Below are 26891 nucleotides of genomic sequence, written 5' to 3'. Positions count from 1 at the left end.
TTGACCACAGAAACTTTCCTTTAGGGAACTATATTAAGGAAATAGAAATGCAGAAAAAGATCTATTTGGAAACTCTTATTTTAATTATAATGGTGAAATATTAGAAACACTCAAGAACAGATAGGCCAATCCAATTATTATATACCCATCCAATGGATTATTACACAGTATTAAAATGATGCGTTAAAGCATTCAAATGACAGGTAGCCGCTCCTCATTTAGCAACATTCAAACAATAATCATTAAGCACATGAATCTCATGAAAGAATCAAGTAAAATAAGCTGAATGCAAAGCTATTTAAATGACAATTTAATCTCAATTATCTAAATACACACATATCTGTAGAAAAAACATAGAAGGTATATGCAAACATGTTAATAATGGTCAGCTCTGATGTTCAGCTGTTCATCCTTGGTAATGGAATTATGTGGGATTTATATTTTATTCTTTAAAGGTTTTTTTTTTCAGATTTTTCACACTGTGCCTATACTTGTAGTCAGAAAAAAATGTAAGTTAAAGTTTTATAAAATGATAATATGGATTTCCTATTACCTTGATTTTAAAAAAAATATGCCTATAAAAACATATAAATTTAGTAAAGTGGCTTTCTAGAATTTTCATTGTATTTTCTCCTCCAAAGCATAAGCTTCCAAAAGGGCCGGGAACATGTCTTTTCATGTTTATATCTTAATGAAGACTCATCCATGTATTTCCTGTTTGTGGAGCTGATATGGATTGAGTGCTGCTCCGCTTCAGAGGTCATGCTCCTGGGTCTGGAGATTCCTGGATGATAAAGGGGAAGGTGCCACATTCTTTGGGTATGGTTTTGAAGTGGGAGAGACCGAGAAATCATTACCTTTCTTTGGCAGTATACCTTTAAGTTTGCACTCTTTAGATTTGAGGGCATTCTAAATCTTTCATCCAAGAAGGCTTTGTGGTCTCAATCTGGAGCCGATATTAGGGAACCAGCCTTTGGAGCTGTGTGCATTAAATATGGGCTTACACTTGATGTCGAGGAAGCAAAATTTGACGGATATCTAACATGCACTAATAACTCTGTACATGTGTATCAGCTCATTGATCTTTTTAGTACTTGGTTTGGGGGTTGAATTGTAAATTTTATTATGTCTTTTGAATGTGTTACATTTTTTTTCATGATTAACAATTGACCTGGTGGCTTCCTAAGAAGCTCTGGCCAGGCTGTGTCATGCTTAGAAAAATTTCACTGAGTTGTGGGCATTGCTTCTGAGGTTATATTCACTGTACTGCTGCTGTTTGGTCCTTTATGGGAAGCATCTCTTCAATAGCATCTCGCAGAGTTTGGCAGGACCAGGGGGAGAAGCTTGTGTTTGGGAGTCAACTCAGAGGCTTCACTGTTCTGTACCTGGTGGCTTTCTTTTCCTTCCACGTCCTAGATGAATAACACATTCCCCATCCTGGAATTCCAATTCCAGTGTTACAAGAACTTGTGTTCTACCCTTGTTTGTGACCTCGAAGGATACTTATAATAAATTCGTGTGATTATTGCTTTCTAAGTTGTATTGGTTAGTTTCTTAGAAAATCGTTGAAAGTTTATGTTTTAAAGGAGTGCCATTTTCTAATCCACTCTCATCCTATAACTATTTTAAAAATATATTTCATTTTAGGAAGGGTGTGGCCTACAGATGAACATCTGATCTGACCATCTGAGGGTGGTTTTATTGCTGTTAGATTTTTCCAAATATTTATCAAACATCATTTGTCTTTAACCCACACTAGAATAATTATTTGTGATTATTAGTTTATTACTAGATTATTAGATTAGATTATTAGATTATTACTAGATTATTCTAGATGTGATTATTAGTCTTAATACCTGTACATAAATATCACTTATAGGCATTAATTTTTATAGTGCTAATAGGATTGCATGCTCAAGAAGTACTGAGGATTAAAATTAAGGAATTCCTCTCATTTACCCAATATTTGAATATGAGATTTAAGATGTGTGTTGGATATCAGACAAGGATATGTAGAATAACCATGGAGATAATGAAGGAAATAAGAAATGACTTTTGAAAAGACCGATCAAGGCAACTACCTTATGAAGACTCAGCCTCAGCTGGATATTTCACAGGTGTGGTTCCCACAGCCCAAACTCCGTGCTCCTTTGTACATCTGCTTCTCCCTTGGAGAGGTGCTTTCTCTCTGGGAAGAATGAGGGGACTAGCCAAACTTCCTGGCATGTGAGATCACCCAGAGTCACATTCTAGTGCCTAGTCTATGCAAATTGTGTCAACATACCATACTCAAAATGAGATTTTTATAGTTCACAATCTTCCAATTTTTGCAACAAGAAATTTCCAATAACAGCAATGTGGTAATACACTTCTCTAAATATTTGCAGTGAGCAAGTATGTATTGAGTGAACATGCCTGATGCTATGTGGGACACTGCAGGAGAAATCAACATGTGCCGGTGGGGAGACATCCTGTCACTGACACTGCTCAAGCTTACACTAACCTGTAGAAAAACTCCACAGTATGAACAACCCTGGAGAGAAGGATAAATCATAGCATGAAACTGACAAAATTAAAAAACGTCCCCTTCCAAAGAAAGAAACACTGAAGTGCTTTATGGTTGTATTTTTAAATTACTTTCAAGCACATTGTATCATTTGATCAAACCAAGTTGATGGTTCGGTAATCTTCTCATTGATCTGCTTTCTTTGCTTGTAATTTACGTTAAGAACTATGGCACTCTTATTTCAAACAGGAGGTGGGTAGATTGTGCAAAATTTAGCCTCCCTCAAGATTTCTGTATGTTTGTGTTTACGCAGAGATTTTTAAGCATAAAATTGGCTTCTTATTCAAAGCCAATGTGAGTGAATACAATACATATTGCTGCTTATTCTAACAGCCATGAACCCAACCCCTGGTAAGGCAATAGCTCTCACCTGTGTTTCTGAATATTATTTATATGGCAGCATTTGCTGGTATGGTTGGAGCTTCAGGGATTGTTTAAGGAGCACAATGGTTTCATGCAGTCTGCATCATCCAATATGAAATGTTATATACCTTGAAATATTTTTCCATAAAGAGAAGGTCTCTCGCCACTCCCCACATTTGCGAAGAACCATAGATACAGTTTTCTTGCTTTTATTTTAAGCTTGCTGCTACCTGAGGTAGGCAAGGAATGAGCTGCTTTGAGATGTTAGAATAGATTAAATTGTGTCCCCCAAAATGATGTTGAAGCTCTCATGCCCCAGCGGCTTAGAATGTGACCTTATTTGGAAACAGGGTCATTGTAGATATAGTTAGTTAAGATGAAGTTGTACTGGAGTGGGATGGGCCCTTAATCCAATATGACTGGTGTTTTTGTAAGGAGAGGGAAAACTTAAACGCAGAGGGAACATGGCCATGTGAAGATGGGGTGGAGACTGGAATTACACTGCCACAATCCAGGATCACTGAGGTCAACCAGAAGCTGGGAGAGATAAGGGAAGATCTTCCCTTGAGGCGTTGGAGCAGGTATGGACCTGCTAATAATACTTCTGGCCTCCAGAAATGGAAAAGAACACATTGCTATCATTTAAACCACCCAGTTTGCAGTAATTTGTTCCAGCAGCCCTGGGAAAATAATGTGGATGCCACGTCGAAAGGTGAAGCCAAGAGCACAGCACAGAACAAGGCGCACTGGCAATCAGCTGACCCAAGGCTGTCTACCTTCGCTCCATGAATTATTCAGGTCTTCTTTTTATACCTGTCAGTTTGTAAAGGGAGATTGTCGTCTCTTGATTGGCTATTACAGATCCTTCTAAAATGGTTGCTGTCTAAAAGCTGAGTGATAGACTCCACACCTTTTACCCCTGTGCAGTGAAGAAGAGTAAAAAGAACAAAAATGTAGCTTTTGATTGAATATTAAGGTCAGACTCACCACTGCACATGCAACTGGGCAAGCGTAGTCAAAGGCGGCCTGATTAAGCAAAACGAAGCTGAGACAGCCCTAGTCTCTCCCTTGCCCCATCCTGTCCATGCATGCAGCTCCCGCTCCAGGAGACTTGAAAGGGACGGGGTGGAGTGGGGGGGGATGGGTAGTCACAGATGAACAGGTGACCAAGGAGGTTTATTCTCAATGATGCCTGCTGGTGGTCCCCAAGAGAATAAACACCCAGACTTCTAGCTCTGGCCACACAATATGTCCTCTTAGGATATATTCATTCTCATTTATTCCCCATGTCCTCATGTCCACACCTGTTCTCTCACTTTTGCATCCTCCCCAAATCTCTGTTCTTAAGTTTTCTCTTACATGATGCATGAACACGTGCACTGGGTAGGGAGCAGTGCAGGCAAACAAGTCAGCCAGTGTACAGGAAGATTTCTCGAGAGTACTTGTCCATTCTGTGATGGTAACAGGCTATATCTTCTTTCAAAAACGAGAGTTTAGGGTGTGGTTTATCACTCTTTTCATTAACCTGGGTCAGATAAATCCAGATTCTGATGTACTTTATGGTTCACATGGTAAGCTCTTTGTCAACTTGGTCCATATGGTTAAAATGATTTGGAGAATTTAGCAAATAATTTAGTCGATATCCCTGGACAGTATTAATGAGAAAAATCCTATGATGGTAATTCAGCATAGATTTTCTATAATGTATTGTGGTTTGGCCAAATACAGTGGATATCTTTGGAATGTACCATAAAGAAGTGGTGCCCACTAATCAGATGTCTTTTTTAGAATATTAGCTGTTTCTTTAATGGTCCTCATTTTTGTTATTTCTCTTCATAAAATATTGGCTACTTAAAAGAATATTCTCTAATTAAAATTTAATACCAGGAAATGAAAGAAAGATGGTTTCAATGCTAGACATTTATAATGACTTTATGATATCCTTGCTCAAATGACAAGTGAAGTTTTCTCAGCATGACATGAGACTAATTTATCAGAAGATATCAAAATGAGTAAAATGTACATTGGAGAAAACCGTTTTGTACTCTCAAGAAGAGAGCAAATTATCTTGAAACACTGGGGATTTTTATTCATCTTTTATGCAGGAATATCTTTTATTAAATACGTGTTGAATTACATTGAAGGAAAGAGTAAACTTACCATCTTGTATCCCTCCCATTTCTAAATGGCACAGGGTATTTATACTGTACACTATATCTACTGTAAGAATTGCTAAGAAAAGCCAACATGCAATTAGCATGTTCTACATGGAATTTGTAAACAATTGCTAAGTGGTAAAATGTGGGAAGAAAATATAGGGAATGAAATTAAAAGGCAAAATTGGCTTACCTAGAGTGGTGAATTGATACCACCCTACTCCAATAGGGTATGTGCATTTGAATGGATTATAATAGGTTTTAGTAGGATTGAACACACTTTCCAAAATGTCAAGTTTTCAATGCTTAGAGTTTTATCAAATATTTTCAAAGAACACAGCTGGTCTATCAGTGGAGGAGGGGGGTTTAAAATGGCCTTAACTCCTGTGATTTTCCTATGAAGATTAATTAGAGTAATGACCACGAGAGCCTTATGGAAACTGTAAAGAACAAGGTCTGGTTCCTCAAACAGTAAAGAGATGCCTGCCAGGTTAAGATGTCGGTGAAATGGAATTTGTGGAAAAGTGTCAAAAGCACTAAAGAGATTGATTTTCTTCACCCACAAATACAGCACGCTGACCTACCTCATACCGAGGAACACAGGACTTCCTGATACCCTCTCTTGTGACCTCCCTCCCATCTGAAATGTGATTGTCTTCCAGTGTTCTAGATGCATCTAGATTTTTATATCAATCATATTTGCCACTATTATCACTTTATACACTTATTATTTGTTAAGGGTTACTAGTTCTTTCTCCACCCTTCTTTTTGCATCTCATTCTTGAGTACAATTTCCTTTCTGGAAGAACATCCTTTAGTTCCAGGTGCAAGCCTGCTATTGGCAAACTTTCTTAGTTCTTATCAATCCTGGGAAATTTCCAAATTGTTTTCCCAAATATTGCTTTCTGCCATTTTTTTCTACTCTCTCTTTCTTGAACTGTAATCAGCCATGTGGATTTCCTCCATCTCTTATTCAAGTCTCTTAACCTTTCTTTCATATGTATCTTTCTTTCTTTTATATGCTTCTTATTCTCTCTAGGAAATATTCTGAGTAATTTCTGTGAGTTTATTTTCTTGTTCACTAGCTTTTCCCAACTGTATCTAATATAAATATTTATGTCAAGGGTTATGTGTTTTATTTCTGTCCGTTCTGCACATATTTTACTGTTTATCTAATATTTTTATATTTTATGATATACTCTTGTTCATGTATCTTATTTTTAATCCAATTCTATAGTTTTACAACATTTAAAATACTTATTGTGTAAACAATATTGAGTTATTTCATTATTTGAGGACTCTGTTGCTTCTTCTGACCATTTTTTTATGATAAATTGTTCTCTAATGTGTTAGAGGTTTGGTATTGGAAGCTCAAGATTGGAAGGGAGGAATCAAGCTTCATCTGTAAACATTTCTCTGTGCTCCTTCCTCCAGGGAAGATTTATTTGTCTTTGCTTTTGCCAGATGTCCTTAGAAGTGGAGTCACTATATGTTACTTTCTAGAGTGAGGTCTATTCTCACTGCAGACAGTGAGAATACAAATCCCAAACCAGAGCAAGGCGAGTACTATGGTTAGACATAATCCCTACATAAAGCTTAGGCTAGGAAGGCAAGGGTATTTGCAAAGGCTCTTTTTTTTTTTCGGGTCCAATCTTTTAGTGAAGTTGTAGCTTTCTGCAGACTTCTCTTGTGTAGGACTTGTATAGGACTAACAGCTTTCCATTTCCTCATTGCTGTTAAACTATGTTTTTTTCCCCTAAATGTGCAAATGCCACAGAGAACTTATAGATAGTATCAACAAGATCTTTGCTGTTAGGTACTCACCTCCCTCTTCCTTTATAGAGCCCAGAGGACTTTTCTTACTTGAGAAACCTGCTGTTCGTTTAAGTCAATATTATATTTATGTAGCATGTCTAAGTGTCTTATACCTGGAGTTTTCAAAATAATTAGCTTTTTGCACAGTCAGAAATGGAAGTTGCTACATCTCACTTCTGATTCACTGACTGTATTAAACTACCTGAAAAAAATGGAAAAATAAGATTCCAAATCATGTACTCTGACGTACATTTCATGACAGAAATGACCAAAACTTACCTTAATAGTCTAAAAGAAAATTAATTAGGTGGTTTTAAAGCAAAAATAAAATTTAAAAATAATATAAATAAACGTGGAGTGGAGTTCAAGAAAAACATCACTGTTTCCACTTTAAGTGGAGAAATAGTTTGACAAGTTTTCATTGAAAGAATTTTGCTGATCTCGAGTTTCTATCAAAGCCCAAGAAGTGTAAACATAGGACGTGCTTATAGGTTAATAAAGCAAAAAATCATGTGTTATTAACGAGGAAGTGTAAAGGTGCAGCCAGATCCACAGGCATATTCACTATTTCATTTCTGGGAGTATTTTTCAGCCTGCGGTTCCCACACCATGTGTGCCGTGGAGCCCTCTGTGCCACGCTGCGGGACCTCAGTCTGACCAGCAGGGGGCGCCGAGTGTTCTCCTGCAGCCGCTCTGCATGGGCTGCGGCTCCAAGGTCAATTCCTCAGCACCAGGCAGGTGCCTTTGTAGCAAAGGCATTCATTCACATTCACAGAAGTCTCTAGAACGGCCTTGTACGTTCTTCAACTGCCTTCAACTAAAGCTTTGGAATCTGAAAACCTGGAAGGAGGCTTAATGTCCAGACTGTATTTTCCTTTTAATTTTGCAACGTTTACAAAATCCATTAAGAATTGCTTTGCAATGATAAACATACACATTTTTAGACTTTTTTTTCAAATGCTTTATTCCATTTATATTTAGCGGTGAGGTGTGCCTAGACAAAAATAAAATAAAAGCACAGTGTTAAGATCTGCAAGGCCATTAAATTGCAGTGCACGTAATTAATGGACCATGATATTGCTTGAACAGAAATGTACATTAAAGTTGATCCAGTGACACTAGTGATTTGTTTATACAGGGCTAGATCCACCTAAAGCTCGTGGCGCACACTTACAACCTTGCACAGAAAGTGACTGTGCTTTAAAGCACGAAGGCAAAATCCCATTGGGCCAAAGATACCTTGTGTTCCTAGCTGTGGTTCTGTTTATCTTCTTTATTTTATACTTTGCATTATTTCATTACTTGGAAGAATTCACCCACTTTTTCTGACAAAGGCTTATCAGGTTTTTTAAAAATATGTATATGTGTATATATATAATATATATTTGTATAAAAATTATATATTTTATATGAATATATATCAATTTTATATATATTATATAAATGAATGAATTCATATATAAAATATATATTATATATTATATATAAATTTTATATATTATATAAAGTTTATATAGTTTATATATAATATATATTTATATATAAACTATATAAATATATATTATATATTTTTATATATAATATATAAAGACAAAGATATATATCTTTATATCTATATATAGATATAAATAGATAAATATATATATCTATATATATATATATAAAAAAAGTTTTGAAGAAAAGGCAAAGCATTGCAAAGAGCTGTCAGAGGGGGACGAGGAGCTTATGAAGTGAGCAGGCGGCCCACAGCCTCTCTGCAGTGGTCACGTGAGAGCCAACCCCTCAGCCACATCAACAGCCCACAGCATGTGCCAAGCCCTTAAGAAGTCACACAACATTTCAGAGAATCCTGCAAAACCAAAAACACAAAAGCTGTCAACGCAATACATACATTTCTAGGTAGACGTATTAGCACGACTCTTATGTGGGTGCCAAGGAATCTTGTAAAGGTTTGTGAAAAGTTGCCATCGGTTTTACTGCCTGTCAGCAGTGGAATGAGTGGATTCATTGATTCGTTCATTTGACAAACATTTAATGAGCAACTACTCTGTATGTGTTCTAGGGGCTGGGAATACAGCACTGAACAAAATACAGAACTAAACGATGCTTGATGGAGCTTTTATTGCCATGGTTAGCATGAGTTACATTCGTAAAATATAATACTTTATTTTCATTAAAAAGAATGAACTAGATTTCTTTATATCAACATAGATCTTAAGAAAACATAATGTTGGATGGGAAAAGTGAGTTTTTTCATGAGAAATAGTAAAATACTTTTGTAAGTTTGAAAAACAAGGAGAAAATACAGAACCATACTATGTGAAGTTCATTGCCACGTCTATATGTGGGAGTGTGTGTGTAATAAAATAAAAAATCAAAACTGGGAATACACACTAATATTTCTGATAATAGGGCTTTTTAGGAGAAAAAGATAGGGAGGGAAGAAAGAAAAAGCATTTTCTGTAAAGTTTTATTTCTTTCATTAAAAATAAATAAAGCAAATGACACCAAATGTTAACAATGATCAATTTTAAGAAATAAGTACACGGATGAGTATTTTATGCATATGTGGGTGATTGGTACTTTTTCAGTTAAATAAATAAATGGCAGTGGGAGGAGGGACAGAGGAAGGACATGGGGAATGAGATGAAAGAAGGATCATGAGGCCAGAACTTCCCTAGAGGACTGAGCCGTTGTGAGCCTGAGAGATCCCCTGTGGCAATACTGAGTGGAGCTCCCTGTGCCTCTTTCTGTCCTGGCCTCACGCTGCCTGGTTAGCTTTCCCGACCCGTCGTCCATCTCTGCTGTCCTGTTGTTGTCGTCGTCGTTTTGTTTTGAGATGGGGTTTCACTCTTGTTGCCCAGGCTGGAGTGCAATGGCGCGATCTCAGCTCACTGCAACCTCTGCCTCCCAGATTCAAGCAATTCTCCTGCCTCAGCCTCCCGAGTAGCTGGGATTACAGGCATTTTTCCACCATGCCCGGCTAACTTTGTATGTTTAGTAGAGATGGGTTTTCACCATGTTGGTCAGGTTAGTCTCTAATTCCCGACCTGAGGTGATCCACGCACCTAGGCCTCCCACAGTGCTGGGATTACATGTGTGAGCCACCATGCCAGGCCTTCTGCTGTCCAGTTTTAGTAACAGCTTTAGCACCTGCCTTGCTCTGCTCTCAGCATTCCCTGCTTTAACCATCCCGATTTCACCTTTGCCTCCCTTACGTCTATCTTTTGTCTCACAGTCTGAAAATGAAAATCATCTACCACTATCCTGGCACCTGAGCCTCCCAGAACTCCCACTTACCTGGGCCATGTCAGCCCTGCAGCCCATGGAGCGCCTCCAGGGGGTGCCTCTCCTATGCTTCCTTGGCTGTGATCTCCAAGAAGAGGAAAAGCCAACTGCCCGTCTCCTTGTCCACCTTAGTAGCTTCGTTTCTCCCTCCTAGCAGTAGACTGCTATCCCTTTCTCCAAGAAACATTGTATAACCCACCTCTTCCAGGAAACATCATGAACACAGTGCTTCTCAAATGCTGGTGATTCATGAACTGTCTTTATGATATCTGCAATCACTGAATACCATCTGTGCTAGTATTTTTGTCTTTTGAATAATTCTTGTTTACTTAAAACAATGTAATTGTAAAAAAAAAAAAAAAAAAGCATTACATTACTACTTTTAAATGGAAGATCAGTTTAACTAGCCATATAGATAAATGCAATACAATGAAAGAAAAACAATATTATTAAATTCTAGTCATATACAATTTTCTTCCAAAGACTCTAAGCCAGTAGTTTACTTTTCCTTTGTCAAAAAAAAAAAAAAAGAAAAAGAAAAAGGAGATTAAGAAGTGTAGAGCAGTTGTGAAGATATCTTACTTCTGCAGAAACATGCTGAGAATTCTAGTGGAGGCGCCTAAGTAGGTGGGTGGATAACTGGTGCCTTCTGTGGCTTTCCATTTGAAAGAATCACAAGAATTATGATTTACAGAGGGGAAAAATTCTCACCGTGTGTCCGGATATCATTTCTCTATAGCATCTTATCCACTGCATACCATCAGTGGGTTCCACTCCATCTTAATTCATCATAGATATATCCTTTTCTTTTCTTTTCTTTTCTTTTTTTCTCTTTTTAGAGGGAGTCTTGCTCTGTCACCCAGGCTGGAGTGCAGTAGTGGCGTGATCTCAGCTCAAAGCCTCTGCCTCCTGGGTTCCAGCAATTCTCCTGCCTCAGTCTCCTGGGTAGCTGGGATTCCAGGTGCACGCCACCACGCCTGGCTAATTTTTGTATTTTTAGTAGAGACAGGGTTTCACCACGTTGGCCAGGCTGGTCTCGAACTCCTGGCCTCAGGTGATCTGCCAGCCTAGGCCTCCCAAAGTGCTGGGATTACAGGCGTGAACCACCTGCCCGGCCAGATATATCATTTTCTATCTCTCTTTATATCAGCGCTTACGTATATCCAACTGACAGTGTTTACCTCTGTTCTGCAGTTGTTTGCACTTTTACTTTGTGGTATGTTTCCTTTCCTTCTCATTAGGAATTAGCCTTTTAGATACCTTTAATTCCATTACTAGGTCTGCATGTGGTGGGCAGTTGCTCTATGATTTTATTAATACCATTTCGTTACAAAGGATATTGCAAGGCAATAGAGTTTGTGATAAGCTAGATCTGGGAAAGTCATTTAGGGAATTGAGTTACTCTCACAGTGCAAGGCTCTGTGACATGGAAGCCAGCCTCAAAGATTCTCATGGGGTCAGACTATCTAAAACCAAAAGGCTGTGGAGTGGGAGTGGCATGGGGGACCCCATCTGACATGGTTTCTACCCTTGGATGTTCTCGTAGGTACATATATTTGCATGTATATTTGTATGGATGGCTCAGTAAACTCATTGCAGTTTCCTTTGACATCATCGCGTGTCATCGGGAAACAAACATAATCCAAAACCTTCAAACGATGTTGCATTTAAAAAAAATAAACTGCTTTCTCTGCTATTCCCATTATAAATGCAACCAAGCCTGTGACCTTATAGACTTGCTAGTCTTGAAGCATGTGTTTGAGGTGGGGAAAATTGTGGCATGTCCAAGAAAATGATACAATATATATTTTGAAAATAGAATTGATAGGACATAGAATTGGTCTGAACGCCAGGATGAGGCAAAGGCGATGAGGACCAAGGTGGCTGCTAGGTCTTGGTGAGGAGCCCTGAACAGGTGAAGAGTCCCCCTGCCAGGAATAAGAACTAGGGGACTTACTAATGCAGACATCTTTAATTGAAAATGCAGAAATGTTTAAAGAGAGAACTTTAAGAATCCCAGGTATACCAACTGAAGCTTAAAGACGATGCCTTGCTTTGAAATGGAAGCCTAGTCAGAAAAGTAACAATTCCATCTCTAAGATGTCGAGAAAGGCTCTTCAAACATTTTTTGCTCTGACTCTCAGTAAGAAATGCATAGAAAAAAGACATTTTATCTTAGAACTCAGTAATGCACACACATAAATACACAAATATACAAACACACACATAATCTTATGTACACACAGGTGTACTGAAACAAAACTGCAGAATATTTATCATCACTGATACATACTGATACATTCTATGCTCTTCTATTTCATTTTTTAAAAAAATAAAGCTACAATCCATGAAACTGATTTCACAACCTATTAATATGTGAACCCAAAGTGTGAAAAACCATTGTCCCATAATATTAAGTGGCCACAACATAGTGTCTATTTTCATTCTTTATGGTTCCTGTTTCTCCAGATTCTTTCCCATAATCCTATGTCATCTGTATCAGGTAAACAGACTTTACAGTTAATTTTCAATGTGTTTTGCCAATAAGCCCAGTGTCTTATATTCCTTTTGGATTGCAACACAGACCAGGTCAGCAGTCATCGTGGGTTGAAGTGCCGTGCTCTGACCTTCCCTCATTTATTTTTTCCTTCTTGCACGTATTGCCTTTTAATCAGCACTGTATTGTGCAGCCACAACTGGAACAGACGATCAACCTGAAATACACACTCCCTTCCAGCCCCAAAATGCAGAAATCTTGGGGGACAGGAAATAACGCTGAGGTACCTCTTCTAAATATGAGTCCGCCTGATACAACAAGCACATTCAGTAGCATTCTCTTCCTTCCCCTTTCCTTATCTCTATAATGGGGCTAGTTTCAATTCCCCAAAATCCAAAATAGGTCAGCCATGGACAGCCAGTGCCGCACCCCCTGGTTCTTATTCCCGGCAGGAGGACTCTTCACCTGTTCAGGGCTCCTCACCGAGACCTAGCAACCACCTTGGTCCTCATCGCCTTTGCCTCATCCTGGCGTTTAGACCAATTCTATGTCTTATCAATTCTACTTGCAAACTATATCTTGTGTCAGTTTCTTGGATATGCCACAGTTTTTCCCACCTCATATATACTTTTCCTTTAACCTTGTTCTTAGCTCCACTTATCCATGAATAAGCCCTTCTCATCTTCCTACCTTCCGCTGAAGTGCAACCTCCTCAGAAATCCTTACATTCACACCCCACTCCAAACCCCCACCATCGAAACAGCTCTGCTCTTTTACTAGAGTCAGCTTCCGTTTCACAATTCACATAAATGCACTTATGAGAGTGGACTTATTTTCTTTGTCAGTGTACTCTTTTTGTCTCTGTTCCCAACTGAAATATTTGCTTTCAAATGTCAGTGGCCAAAACCATCTTGTTCATCATATAAATAAATAAATACAATATATAAGTTTTGTGAGCTTCTTTGGTTCCTTAATAAAAAATCCCTTTACTTTTAAAGGAATTATACAAGTATATTCTTTCTAAGGATTCATTCTTTTAAACAACTAGAAATCTAACTAGAGCAAAGATTAATGATAGACGCGAATATCTTCACAAAGATCTGATCATTAACAAACTAAATAGAGTAATTAGGTATACAGTTGGAATGCAGTGTGCAGGCTTAAATTAGTAGTGTATAATTGGGCCTCATTTAACTGCAGGAGAATTTCACTGAGAGAATTTTATTTACATAAAAGAAATGTCTTAGTGAAATTGCTTTGAGAGAATTTAAAATATGTACACCAAATCTCTCCTTACATACTGGATCCAGCTGAGTTGTAAGTTTATTCCTCATGCCCGGTATGATGGTGTTATTTCTAGCCAAATGATTTCTTCCAGGCGGCTCAAGATCCATGCTGGGGCTTCATTATTTCTTGGATATCTTGATGATACTCTCATAAACATAATAGGCTCCAACAAAGGTTAAATAAAATGATATGGTGAGGGCTCTGCCCCCTCAATATGATCCCTTATTTTACTGATTCTATTTTTAGAAAAAACTCGAAGTACATATATCTTCTAAAGAATCACTTAATTTAGCACTGTGCAAACCTTTGGGGGCAGCAGGTAAGTGGGGCAAACAAGAGGATCCCTTTGTCTTCAGAGAGGAAACTGCCATTTTGAGGGGGCAGCGCTAACACCCATATCAACTGGATTGATGCAATTATGTGTGAAATGGGGAATTATCGCAGAAGTTCAGGGAGATACTACATGGCGGTTTCAACTTTTGTTGATCAACTACATGGCAGTTTCAACTTTTGTGTGAGGTGTTTGGAGGGGAGAGAATACAAAGACCAGGGTGAACATTGAAAGACTCCCCTTCCGCTTTTAGGCATGTCCGGGTAGCGACCAGCTTGAAAAGCAAGCATAATAAAAGCCATCTTTGACACATCTACTCCCGACAGCAATATCATCCTAAATTTATCTCCTTCTATGTTGTGTGTTACATGGGTTTGGTTTACGTCTACCGTGTCCATATGCTCACCACCCACTGACATCTTTTTCCAAAATAAATCTTAACTACCCAAGAAGCACATTAATAGAGTCTTCTTTTAAGATACTCAAATACATGACAGTGTAAAATGAAACATAATTTCCCCTCCCCTTCCCCTAATCCACTCATGATTTCAGAGAAAACTACAGTTAACATTTGGGCAGATACCTGCTGATCCAGGCCTCTCTGTTCATCTGCATACACAAATTTATTCGTATACCACTGCCTTTGATACATAACATTACAGATTGTTATGTAACCACTTTAGACTATCTAGTGGATATTTTTCTGCAGGATATGTGTACATATACCTTGCTGTCTATTAAGTAACTGCAGAACATAGATGTACCCTAATTTATTTACTTACTTATCTCTTGATTGGCATTCAGGTTTATGTATAATTTTTCATTGTTAAATTATGCGTCAGTGCATTTTGGGGTGAACATCAAAGTGTGCACATCTGAGTTTTTCCATAGGCTAGTCTTTGACGTTGCAAGATGGATTGAAAAGTATGCAAGTCTCATACTTGCAAGTTGCCTTTCGAAAATCAAAAGGCTTCACCAATTTACATGCCCACCTGTAGAGGTTTTGATTTCCCACACCCTTTGTCAAGACCACTTATTTTCAAACATTTTATTTTTTTGTTCTAATCTCCTGGATGAAAAGAATCTCTCATTTTAATTTATGTTGATTTGGTCAAGTTCTAAGTAAATTTTATTCTGCAATTAAGTAAAATGTAATTCATTTAACTTGTGAAAAGCTGACATTTTTGCAATATCAAGTTGTCTAATCCTAGAATTGGATATGCCTCTTAATTTATCCAGGTCTTCTATTTTGTCATTTGCTGGTGACGTGCAGTGTTCTTTAACTCAATTTTGTGTATTTCCAACTCTTAGACATTTAATATTTTTATTGGTTCAGCAAGAATATTTTATCATATTTTATTACAGATTAGAGCTATTCTAAAGTGCTTTTCTGTCAGGAATTTACACGGATGTTCTTATTTAATCTCATGATTTTCCCAAAAAGGCAATATTGCCCCTTTGTACAGGTTATATATGTACTCAAGGCTATGGCAATAGGAAGGCACAGAGCTGAGGCCATTTGCACCATCCTTTAGAAGTCCTCTCCCGCCTGGCTTTCTTAGCACCATGCTGGCTTGGGTCCTCCAAGCCTCCTCTCACTCCTTTCCTGGGTCTTTTCTTGGCCTTCTTCCTTCACTCCTCTTCCTGGGGAGTTACTAAACTTCAGTTCTCATGAAGGGCTCCTCCTCAACAAGCAAAGTGTGGTCTCCAACGCCCTGTCTCCAGCTTGACTTTAGTCGCTGATTTTAACTGACTCAGCATGCTCACAGCTGAGCTCTTATCTTTTCTGAAACAGAATCTCCCCTGCCCCAAATCCTTTGCTCTACCAATGCCACTCCAACCCCATAGATCCCTCAGACTTAATACCTGGCATCTTCTGCTCCTCACCTGAGCTCCGTTGAATGTTTAGGTTAAATATCTTTACATGCTTATGGCTTCTGCCCCACTCTGCTTGTACCTCTGCTTGCCCATGCCTTGCCGTCTCACACTTGTGTCACGATGCAAACCCAGGGGAGCGATTTGCATGAGGGCATGAGCCAGCGTGCCAGGGCACTATCCTGGCACAGGTACTTCTAGTTGTATAAACTGGGGCAAGTCCTTGAACTTCTCTGTTTCTCAATTTTCTCATCTGAGAAATGGAAATAACAGTATCTTCCTCTTGGGGTCATTTTAAGAACTAAATGTGTCATAACATAAATAATGCCGAAAGCAGTGGTGGCCTCCACCTAGAACCTGTTGGCTCTGATTAGGATTCATGTTAATATCCATGCCTCTATCTAAATGTCCCCTTTTTATAAGGACACTGGTCACATTGGATTAGGGGCATACACTATCCAAGTATGAGTTCATCCTAACATATTACATCTGCAGTGACCGACCCTATTTCCAAATAAAGTCACATCTCGAGGTACTGAAGGTTAGGACATTAACATAAATTTTTGAGGAAGGGGGAAATTCAGCTCATAACATCAGGTTAGATGTCTTCTCTTTAGGGGGCTCTTCTTTTCTCTTATATGCAACTTGCAATATGCGCGTATTTTTGTCAGGCAACTCAATTGCTCAGGAAATATCTGTAGCTCATTCATGCCTGCATCTACTCCTTTATATATATTTATATATATATATATATTTATAAGATATGTGTATATATATAGATATTTATATATATATCTTCTATTTCAAACACTTCCATTTTAGTTAATGCTAAGAGGCTCATGTCGTTTCTAATGCTATACACTTAGAATGTAGATTTAATTCTTATGTTCCTCTGGTATTTCAGAAACTGTTATTGAAATGGCTTTGGAGAAAGCTCAGTTTCATGACACAGTGTGGCCGTCAGTTGGAGACGGCGGGCACAGCTAATAAAAGTTTCATCGTGGTCGTGCTACCATTTGGCATCTTATTAGCAGAGCCATCTGTTCTTTTAATTGCTATTAACTCAATTCACATAGATTTCAATAGGAAAAACAAAACAAACAAGATCTCTAAGATATGTTTCTCTAAGTGAAAAATGACATATGCTTTTAAAATCTTCCCCCAAATAGTATTGCCTTTATTGAAGATCTAACAGCTTAGCCACATAGTAAAAAGCCAGGGAACATAATGAAAGAATAATTCATCACAATCTTAAAATATGCTCATTTTCATATAAGAATATATTCATCTCTGGAGGGGAACAAACTCTTTTTATGTAGTCTACATGAGGAAATGTGCTGAAATCTAAAAAAAGCTACTTTAGCTTTCTTTTTACTGAGACCTAGGAAAGGATGTTTTGAATACAAGCAATAATAGACTATGTAATCAGCCCATGCATTCAACAAACATTTTAGGATATCATAGCCAAGTCCTGTTCTATGTAATGGAGATGAAATTTGAACAAGACAAAATGAGTTCTTGCTCTTCTAGATGAAGGAGGGAAATGTTAAACCAATCTCTTGCACATGTATGAGATACAGGTATAATAAAACCAAGTCTCTGATCATGAGTGAGCATGATCATGTGGACTGACTTTGCTGGAAATTTGACTTAAAAACTGAGGCCGGGATGACAAGAAGAACTCAGCCAGGGAGAGATCTGGGCTCAGAGCCTCCAGTCAGAGCAATTAAAAGAAGGACAGCATAGCCTGGGCATGGTGGAAGAAGGAGAGAGTAGAAGGGAAGGTTTTGGAGATATGGTCAAAGCCCAAACCATCATAGACCATCATAAGTGGTTAGGTCTAGTGGGATTCCATCAAGGCACTAAATGAGGTATATTGCTAAATGCTCGCGGATGATGAGTAGAGAATACATTGTAGAGAAGAAGAAGTGGACACACAGAGTTTGAGAAGAGATTGAAAGCTACAATCCTTAGATGTGTGTGGTACAGTTTTGAGGGAGGAAAGTGGATGGATTCAGAATATATTTTGGAGGTAGAAGCAGAAGGCCTTCCTGTTAGATAAAATATGATGGACAAGAATGATTAATTTTGAGAACTTCAGGATATGGTTTTTTTTTTTTTTTTTTTATGTTCAGATACTAACAGATATGCCAGGGAGAATTTTTCAAGTAACATGATAATGATTTGGGGGAAAGTCCCTAAGTTTCTGTGAATATCCATTTCTGCTGTGGAAAAGACTTCTGGAGACAATATCTTGGTCAGCTTGGGCTGCTATAACAAATATCATGGACTGGGTGGCTTAAACCACAAAAATGTATCTCTCACTGTTCTGGAGGCTGGGAAGTCCAAGATCAAGGTATTGGCAGATTTGGTGCCTGATGGGGGCCCCCTTCCTGGATTGCAGACAGCCGCCTTCTCACTGATCCCACAGGGCGGAGAGAGAACGTGAGGTCTGGTCCTACCCTTATAATCACATCTATACCTAATTACTTCCCAAAAGCTTTATTTCCAAATACTGTCATATTGGGGATTAAGAATTCGTCATATAAATTTTGTGCAGATGCAAACATTCAGTTCACGGCAGATGTCTGTGATCCTCCTTTCCCCAAGCCTTTCACTGGGATATACAAAAATACTCCATAGACTCAGTGTATCTTTCTGTTTACCAGTGCTCGGTCATGTGACATTGGCTCAGAGGTTCGGTAAATATTTTGCCTGTGGTGACATAGCTCCAAATGGCAGAATTGTGATGTAAAATTCATCTATGTCATTACCACTCAGATTCTTTCTTTAATATATGAGGTTGCCTTTCGTAAGTAAGCAAACGAACAATTGAGAGGGGGCCCTGCTATGCTTATGTCAGTGGGATCTTCCCTGTCTGGCTCACACAGGCTACATTTTATACACCTGTGGATTGGCCAGAACAGCAGAATAACAAACATGGCATTTACTAGGATAGATACCATTTTAATTTTTATTTATTGTTAATATTTTTTCAATTGGAAAGTTATAATTATATACTTTTATTGGGTACAATGTGTTGATTTTGTATGTGTCTATATATGCACACCTAGGTATATACACAGTATGAAATGATTACATCAAGATGATGAACATATCTACCACCTTGCTTATCCCTTTTTTGTGATGAGTTATTTGAAATTTACTCTCTGAGCTATTTTGAAATACAGAATACATTATTATTGAGCTTAGTCACTCTGCTGTGCAATGGATGCGTGACTATCTGCTAGATGACATAAATGCATTTTAATTTGATCTTCAACAGCAGAACAGAGATTACTCATCATCTCTCTTCTTTCTAGATGAAGAAGGCAAAGTTTAGAGTTGAATGACTAGACTGAGGCCACACAGCTGGAAAGGGACAATGACCATTTTGTAGTTCAGATCCACTGGCTTCCAAAGCCCAGGTTTTTTCTTCCACACTGAGAAATCTCTCAAAGTGGATGAGCTTATTGCACCTGAAACCAGGGAAAGATCTTTTAATTTGATTCTTTATAAGAACAAAGAAAAAGTTAGCTGAGTAGATTGAATAAGCACATTAATGAAGAGGACTTTAACATATAAAGTTAATTATTTGTATTTGAATAACACACAAGGATAAAAGCAGGTGTGGAGATACATACCAGTTTTTCTCCTTGGGTATCAGTAGCCCCTTCATCCTGGTGAGACAAAGACAATGCCTCTTCCATGACTGCTCTCCAGGTTCTTCCCTACTATCCTTTTTCCTCAACTTCTTGGAATGCTCCTAAACCCAAAGGCTCAAATCTGTTTAGATTACAAGCTCCCTAGAGATAGGGGCTGTCTCTCTCATTTTTGCATTTTCGGAGCCTAGGACAGTGCTGGCCCAATGAATGGGTGCATCGCTTGGCTCTGTTTCCTGCCCACTTATAACACATGCTAGTTTCTAGAATCAACTCTGATGCGCATCTTTCTGGAGATCATGCATGCCTGCTTTCTGCAGCTCAGATCTTAAAGATCTGGCTTTCTGCTTTAACAACCCATAGTTCAGCAAAATAGATTTCTAGAACTGCTGCTATTTTAGTATCTACCTTTGAAGCAATCGTATAGAAAACCCAAAATGGTGTCGTGCTAGAGCTTCAGAACCCACTGCTCTCTGGGTGTTTTTCGCGGCCCAGCACTATGACAATGGGAAGAACGTGGTCATAGAACTCCAACCCTGAGGGTTTCTGCAACATTTTCCTATTGGGCTAATGCCCCATTTTCTTTGGTAGTTTTGTGTCCCTACATAGAAATATCCCACTGGACCCTATGCTAATCTTAACCACGCTGACTGAACTGGCACCATGCGGTAGATTTATTTTAGTGGCACTAACATGCAAGCTCATGTTAACTGACATTGGAAAACCAGTCTTTGACTTGCTCATAACCTATTTACTCTTAGTTTATACAAAGTCCTAACAGCCTTGGTATGTCTGTTTTCTAACTCTGAGCGTACTGAATGCATCACATTGTGCATTGACAAAGATACTGATAACAAAGGGAAGTAACATGTAACAGCTGCATAGTAAAGGAGGAAGCAGAAAAGCTATTAAAGACAAGCTCAGAGACTTGAACATCTGGCAGTCTGGGACCATTCCATGCATCTTGAGATGCCAGATAGCTTCTGAGATATTAGTAACTGAGCAGCATGGCTCAGTAATCGATGTCCAAAATGATGACTCAAAATCCAAAAATCATTCACTGTTCAGTTGGCTCTGAATTGCAGTGTGTTTAACATGACAAAAAGTATGAACTATGTTTTAGAAATGTGTCTAGTTAAATGCTAATAGTATTCCAAGGAAAATAAAGTTACTCATAAAATTTTTGCTTTGCACAGTTGTATGTTATAAGACAGTTCTGAATAGTCAAGGGTGTGTGTGTGCTTGAGTATGTGTGATAGAGAAAGACACACAAAGAGAGAGAGAACCAGACAGAATTGTGTGTTTGCACTTTTTTATACCAATAAATTGTATTTAAACGTTTACCTATTTTAGCAGAAGCACATTCATTAATCCCATTGGAGGACATGAACAAATCATTTATTCCATATGACATGGAAACCTTTGGTGGCATAAAGTGTCTAGTGGGGTACAGGGGCAAGATAGAGAATAGTTAAAATGATTCCTTATTACCACAGAGCTGACATATTTGGTGCTCTAATGACATAGCTGTGCCCTTATTGTCCCTTGATAGTTCCACAGGACTCCCAAGTCGAGACTGTACCCGAGGACCCTGGACTTACCTGTTCCTCTCATAATTAAAAGATCCTACTCTTTAACCTTATTTTATGTTTTAAAATGTTGATCAATTTCAAGATGACATAAATTGAGAAATGAAGGACTAGGCAGAGGAGGTCAGATTAACCCATTTATGCCTGAGGTTGCAATTGTTTGAATTTTTGCAATCAGGCCTTGGCCGTGACCTTGAGCAATAGGAGATAAATAACTGCCACATGCTTAGCGTTCCAATAATGAAACGCTAGGCATAAATGGGCTTACGTACAGAAACTCAGTCAATGTCAACTCCTTCATTCTTATGAACATCTCAGAAAATGCTTAAGACAATCAAAGGTTCAAGTTCTTCTGAAATGATATGCCCTAAAGCCTTATTTAACATAAGTGAGTAAACAAAAAAATAATGTTAGATATTGCAAGAACAAAATGTTCCTAGAGAATGGAGCCCTCTCTGGAATCGGTAATAATGCAGGCTGCTGCTATCTGTGTGCATTTCTCAACCTTTCTGGAAAATGGCACACAAAATCCTTTCCGCTGATATTTTGCCACCACTCATGGCCTGTCAATTCTAATGAAAATACTCCATGCTAAGAAGGTGACAGGAATTACATACATCATCTTTTTTTTAGTTTCCTTTCTGTCTATCAAACTGTACTTTAAAGGAACTGATTATTAAAGCATTATATAAGTATGCAAACGATATTGAAAGAGAAATAATGTTTCCATTATACACAATGTGTATCATAAGAAAGGCTGAGTGTGATGACATATGACAAGTGGTAAAAGGTATTTTTAGTTGCTTTCATTTTGGGGAGTAATAAAGAAAAATTATCTGGAATATACAGCATTAGGAGATTTTTCAACTTCTCTAATAGCTAGCATTATTTGTGGCATATTTTAGACTAAATATCTAACTGGAATTGTTTTGAAAGTTAATGTAGATATTAGTTTAAATATATGTTATACTAGCTTTAATAATTAATTTGTACTCATTTGAAAAGCTTATACAAGGTCAGTATTTGCTCTATTATTTTATGATCTTTTTCACATCTGTGTTCTTTATAATTACTCCTAACTCATGAGATTTCATAAATCATTTTTGGGCTGGGCATGGTGGCTCATGCCTGTAATCCCACTTTGGGAGGGATTACACTCCCTAGCACTTTAGGAGGCTGAGACAGGTGGATCACTTGAGTTCATGAGTTCAAGACCAGCCTGGGTAACATGGTGAAATCTCGTCTCTATGAAAAAATACAAAATTAGCCAGGTGTGATGGCCCACTCCCATAGTTCCAGCTACTCGGGAGGCTGAGGTGGAAGGATTGCTTGAGCTCAGGAGGTGAAGGTTGCAGTGAGCTTAGATGATACCACTATACACTACAGCCTGGATAATACAGCCAGACCTTGTCTCAAAAAAAAAAAAAAAAAAAAAAAATTTAACTTATCAGAGCAACTGACCTATGCATGATGTGTAGTTATTGCAGAAAATGACCAAGAAATTATGTTTACAATTTAAATATGTAAAGCTCAAAAGCAATGAATCTAAGACTCCTGGAAATTCAGACTGAAATAAACTGAAGGACGTTTCAACTGAACCTGAGACAAACAAGCAATAAAACCTGATTCTTTGGCATTTTAGTCTTTTTTCAAAGAGAAAAATCACATTCTTTCCAGTGGAATCACATCACATGCAGAAACAGCCCATAGAAGAGTCTAACGGTGGCAGGTGTACTGAGTTACCCACCACGAAGGTGCAGTGAGGCACTCTCAGCCCTACTTTTATGCTCCAACTTGTTTTATCACCCAATTAAAATTGAACAGTGAAAAATATATTTAAAAGTTACATTTTCAAAGGGAAAAAAACATGGTTGCCCTTCTTAAATTAACACTGATACTTGATCTCAGTGTTGGCCCTTTCTGTACAACTGAAGCTTTACCGGTAAAAATCACAGGTTACCGATAGGACACTGTTTTGTGCTGACATAATGGGCAATGACTGATCATGAATTTTTTTTCTTGAGGTAAAAATTGTTATTGTCAATGATTTGAATAGTCCCTTTAAAAGTTAGTGATTAAGAAATAACAGTATTCTAAAACTCTGAATCTGGGAAGAATTGATGTGTGCAGTAGAATATAGTGATAAACATTGGTTATTATTGGGAGGAAATAAGACAGCCTTTTTGGGGAAAGTTTGTAGAATATTTTGTTACTTTGTAGTCTGATATTTTTGTGCTTTTATTGAAATATTTTAAACTGAGACAAAAGTTTATACTTTCATAAGCTAGAAATGTGCAACAAAAAGTTAATACTCCCTTAATTTGTCACATGCTAAGAGAAATGCAATGATCCAAGAAAATATTCTATGTTCGCTATATACCAATTATATGACAACTTCATTGCTGTAAGATAAATGCATGACGTAAAAAAAAGTTTGAGGTTAGATTTGCTAAGTATATATTGTATAACATAAGTACTAAAAACCCTTAATGTAGGCTAGTCAAAAAGTTAACACAGCTTGGACCCATATTTCACACACACACACACGACACACACACGACACACACACCCATTTTTAGCCTTTTCATTAAGTTTCTTCAGGTGGAAAAAAAAACTGTTTAAGGACTTTGTCTGTGTGGTTGGGTTGCTTTCATTATATTTTAACCAAGTCATTGTTTTCCTGTATTTCAGGATCTAGATTTCTCATCACATCCACGGGAGCCTTGTATATTAAAGATGTACAGAATGAAGATGGATTGTATAACTACCGCTGCATCACGCGGCATCGATACACCGGAGAGACGAGGCAGAGCAACAGCGCCAGACTTTTTGTATCAGGTAAAAACTCATCAAGACTCTGTGTGCCATGTCTGCTGTTTCTTTGTTAGTATCCTGAGACGACTCAATCAAAATCGTGGAGTGTTGCCATTAAAATGGAGCCTTCAATTCCTTTTCCAAAATAGTTTAGCAATTTTAAAACTCTTTTAAATGAATATGAATACAATTTCATAGAAATACAGATTTCACATTTGTCAAACCAGTAATTGACTCATTCACATGACGACTTGTTAGCATTTCAGGGAGCACATTAGAAGTGAAAGATCCATCTCCATCTCAAATATCCATCTCAAATGCAGTGAAATTGCATTTGGTTTGATTAGAAAATCAAATACAAAATACCTAACCTTTGCCTTTGTGGCTGAAGAATATAAAATTGCTCCCTGTGGTAAATATCCTGTAAGGTTGTAATAGTGAGATAGAAGTGACCAAAGGTTGCTTGCTATCAATATTTAAGAAGTACCTTATTTGTAATAATGCTTTATGGGAAGAAGTGAAGGGAACTTGTTGAACATTGGGATAATTTGAAACATCACTGCCTGAGCACCCACTTTTTGTCCTTGATAAAATGACACAGGAGCCAACATAAAGGGGCTCTCATCAGTCAAAGGGAATTAACTGAGTATCAGCAGTGATGCTTGCACATGATTGATAACCATTAAATATTGTGAAAACCTTTGAGTTCATTACAATTTTATACAATGTGAACACATGAATATATATTTCATATAAAGAAAGAAAGAAGAATCTCATTGGTCTGCATAGTAGTGACCAGGACACTAACTCTTCATTCTGATAACAGGTGATTAAAGACAACAACAACTCAATGTATTCTGTCTTTCCTATAGCTACTGTATTTTTAGATAACCAGCTAACCTTAGTTCAGAAGGGAAAGTTCATTTTGCAGAATAATTGTGTCTACTGAATGTGACAGAAATGACAAAATTAGAAAATTCCATTTTCAACCTTAATAAAATAACTCAGATAAATTTTAACATCTGACCTCACTGATCAATTGAGTGTCACTAAGAACGGGAAAACCACACATTATGTGGATGCAATGTGAAGTGCACAACACCCCTCTCAAAGAGAAAGAGGTTGAACACTTATCTAACCAACCCACTGAAATAAATTCCAGTTCATAAGAAAAATGCCTGTGGCAATAACGGCACAAATTAAATGATGTCATAGACAAGCAAATTCAGCATGGTAACTACCTGGTTTCTTTAGGAAGTCAAGTCAAATACATGGGAGAAAGGAGGGCTGGCTCTGCATTAAGAAAGACTCAAGAGATGTAACAACTGCATGTGAATAGGAGAAGGATCTTGATTTAACTAATTCAATTGTTTAAAAGCTAGCCACTTTTGAACTGATGAGGAAAAATGAATTTGCCGTGTATATACTACTTGATATTGTGTAATACAGACTGTGGTTATGTAACAAAACTCTATTTTTATTAGAGAAGCATGCTAGTGATGTGATGATAAAATGACATAGCTTCCCTTTTTTGTTGCTGTTTTTGTTTTGAGGTGGAGTCTCGCTCTGTTGCCATGCTGGAGTGCAGTGGCACGACCTTGGCTCAATGCGATCTCTGCCTCCTGGGTTCAAGTGATTCCCCTTCCTCAGCCTCCTCAGTAGCTGGAACTACAGGCGTGCACCACCACGCCCAGCTAATTTTTTGTGTTTTGGTAGAGACAGGAATTCACCATGTTGGCCAGGATGGTCCGATCTCCTGACCTCGTGATCCACCTGTCTTGGCCTCCTGAAGTGATGGGATTACAGGCGTGAGCCACTGCGCCTGGCCTATAGCTTCCCTTTTGTTGCATATTCTTTACCACCAAAAACAAAGTAAAACTATCAAGAAATAAACATGATGAAGAATAGAAAAGTTTTGGTGTCAGAGCCATTAATATGATGAATATATGGGATGCATCATATTATTTTTGTCTATTTTTGTGTAAGTTTTCAAACGTTTGGGATAAAAATAACTTTTGTAAATATATATTAAAAAGTTTGAAGACTGAGACAAAGACAAAAAAGATACTGAAGGGGATGAAAAGGAAAGACAGTGCTGTTTGGTTGCTTAGATTTGACATATGACCAAATATCCCCACAAGAGCCTGTCTCAAGCATTGCCTCAATCATGCACTTAAAATATAAAACATCGGATGCTGGTGAGGGTGCAGAGAAAAGGGAACCCTTATACACTACTGGTGGCAATGTAACTTAGTCCTGCCATTATCGAAAGCAGACTGGAGATTTCTCAAAGAACTTAAAATAGAGCTACCGTTTGACCCAGCAATCCCATTACAGAGTAATATATCCAAAAGAAAATAAATCACTCTTCCAAAAAGACATATACGCTTGTATGTTCATCATTGGGCTATTCACAATAATAAAGACGTGAAATCTGCCCAGGTGTCCTTCAATGGTAGATTGGATAAATAAGATGTGGTACATATAAACCGTAGTATACTGGAAAGCCATAAAAATGAATGAAATCTTGTTCTTTGAAGCAATGAGGATGGAGCTGGAGGCCATAATTCTTAGTAAATTAACACAGGAATAGAAAACCAAGTACCTCATGTTCTCACTTATAAGTGAGAGCTAAATATTGACCACAC

The 26891-nt window shown here is 37.9% G+C and overlaps 1 protein-coding gene across 2 annotated transcripts in view; it reads left to right on the top strand.

The window, feature by feature from the left end:
* The window catches only part of DSCAM (DS cell adhesion molecule), an 825379-nt gene that overhangs the window by 467383 nt on the left and 331105 nt on the right, over positions 1–26891 (top strand). For both annotated transcript variants that reach the window (XM_017956431.3, XM_031664941.1), the window contains exon 4: positions 24121–24267. In XM_017956431.3, coding sequence (XP_017811920.1) covers positions 24121–24267 — 147 coding nt within the window. The remainder of the gene's footprint in view (positions 1–24120; positions 24268–26891) is intronic.

The sequence above is a fragment of the Papio anubis genome, chromosome 4 (genome assembly GCF_008728515.1).
Source record: "Papio anubis isolate 15944 chromosome 4, Panubis1.0, whole genome shotgun sequence".
Taxonomy (NCBI): domain Eukaryota; kingdom Metazoa; phylum Chordata; class Mammalia; order Primates; family Cercopithecidae; genus Papio; species Papio anubis.
This window is presented reverse-complemented; position numbering and strand designations above follow the sequence as displayed.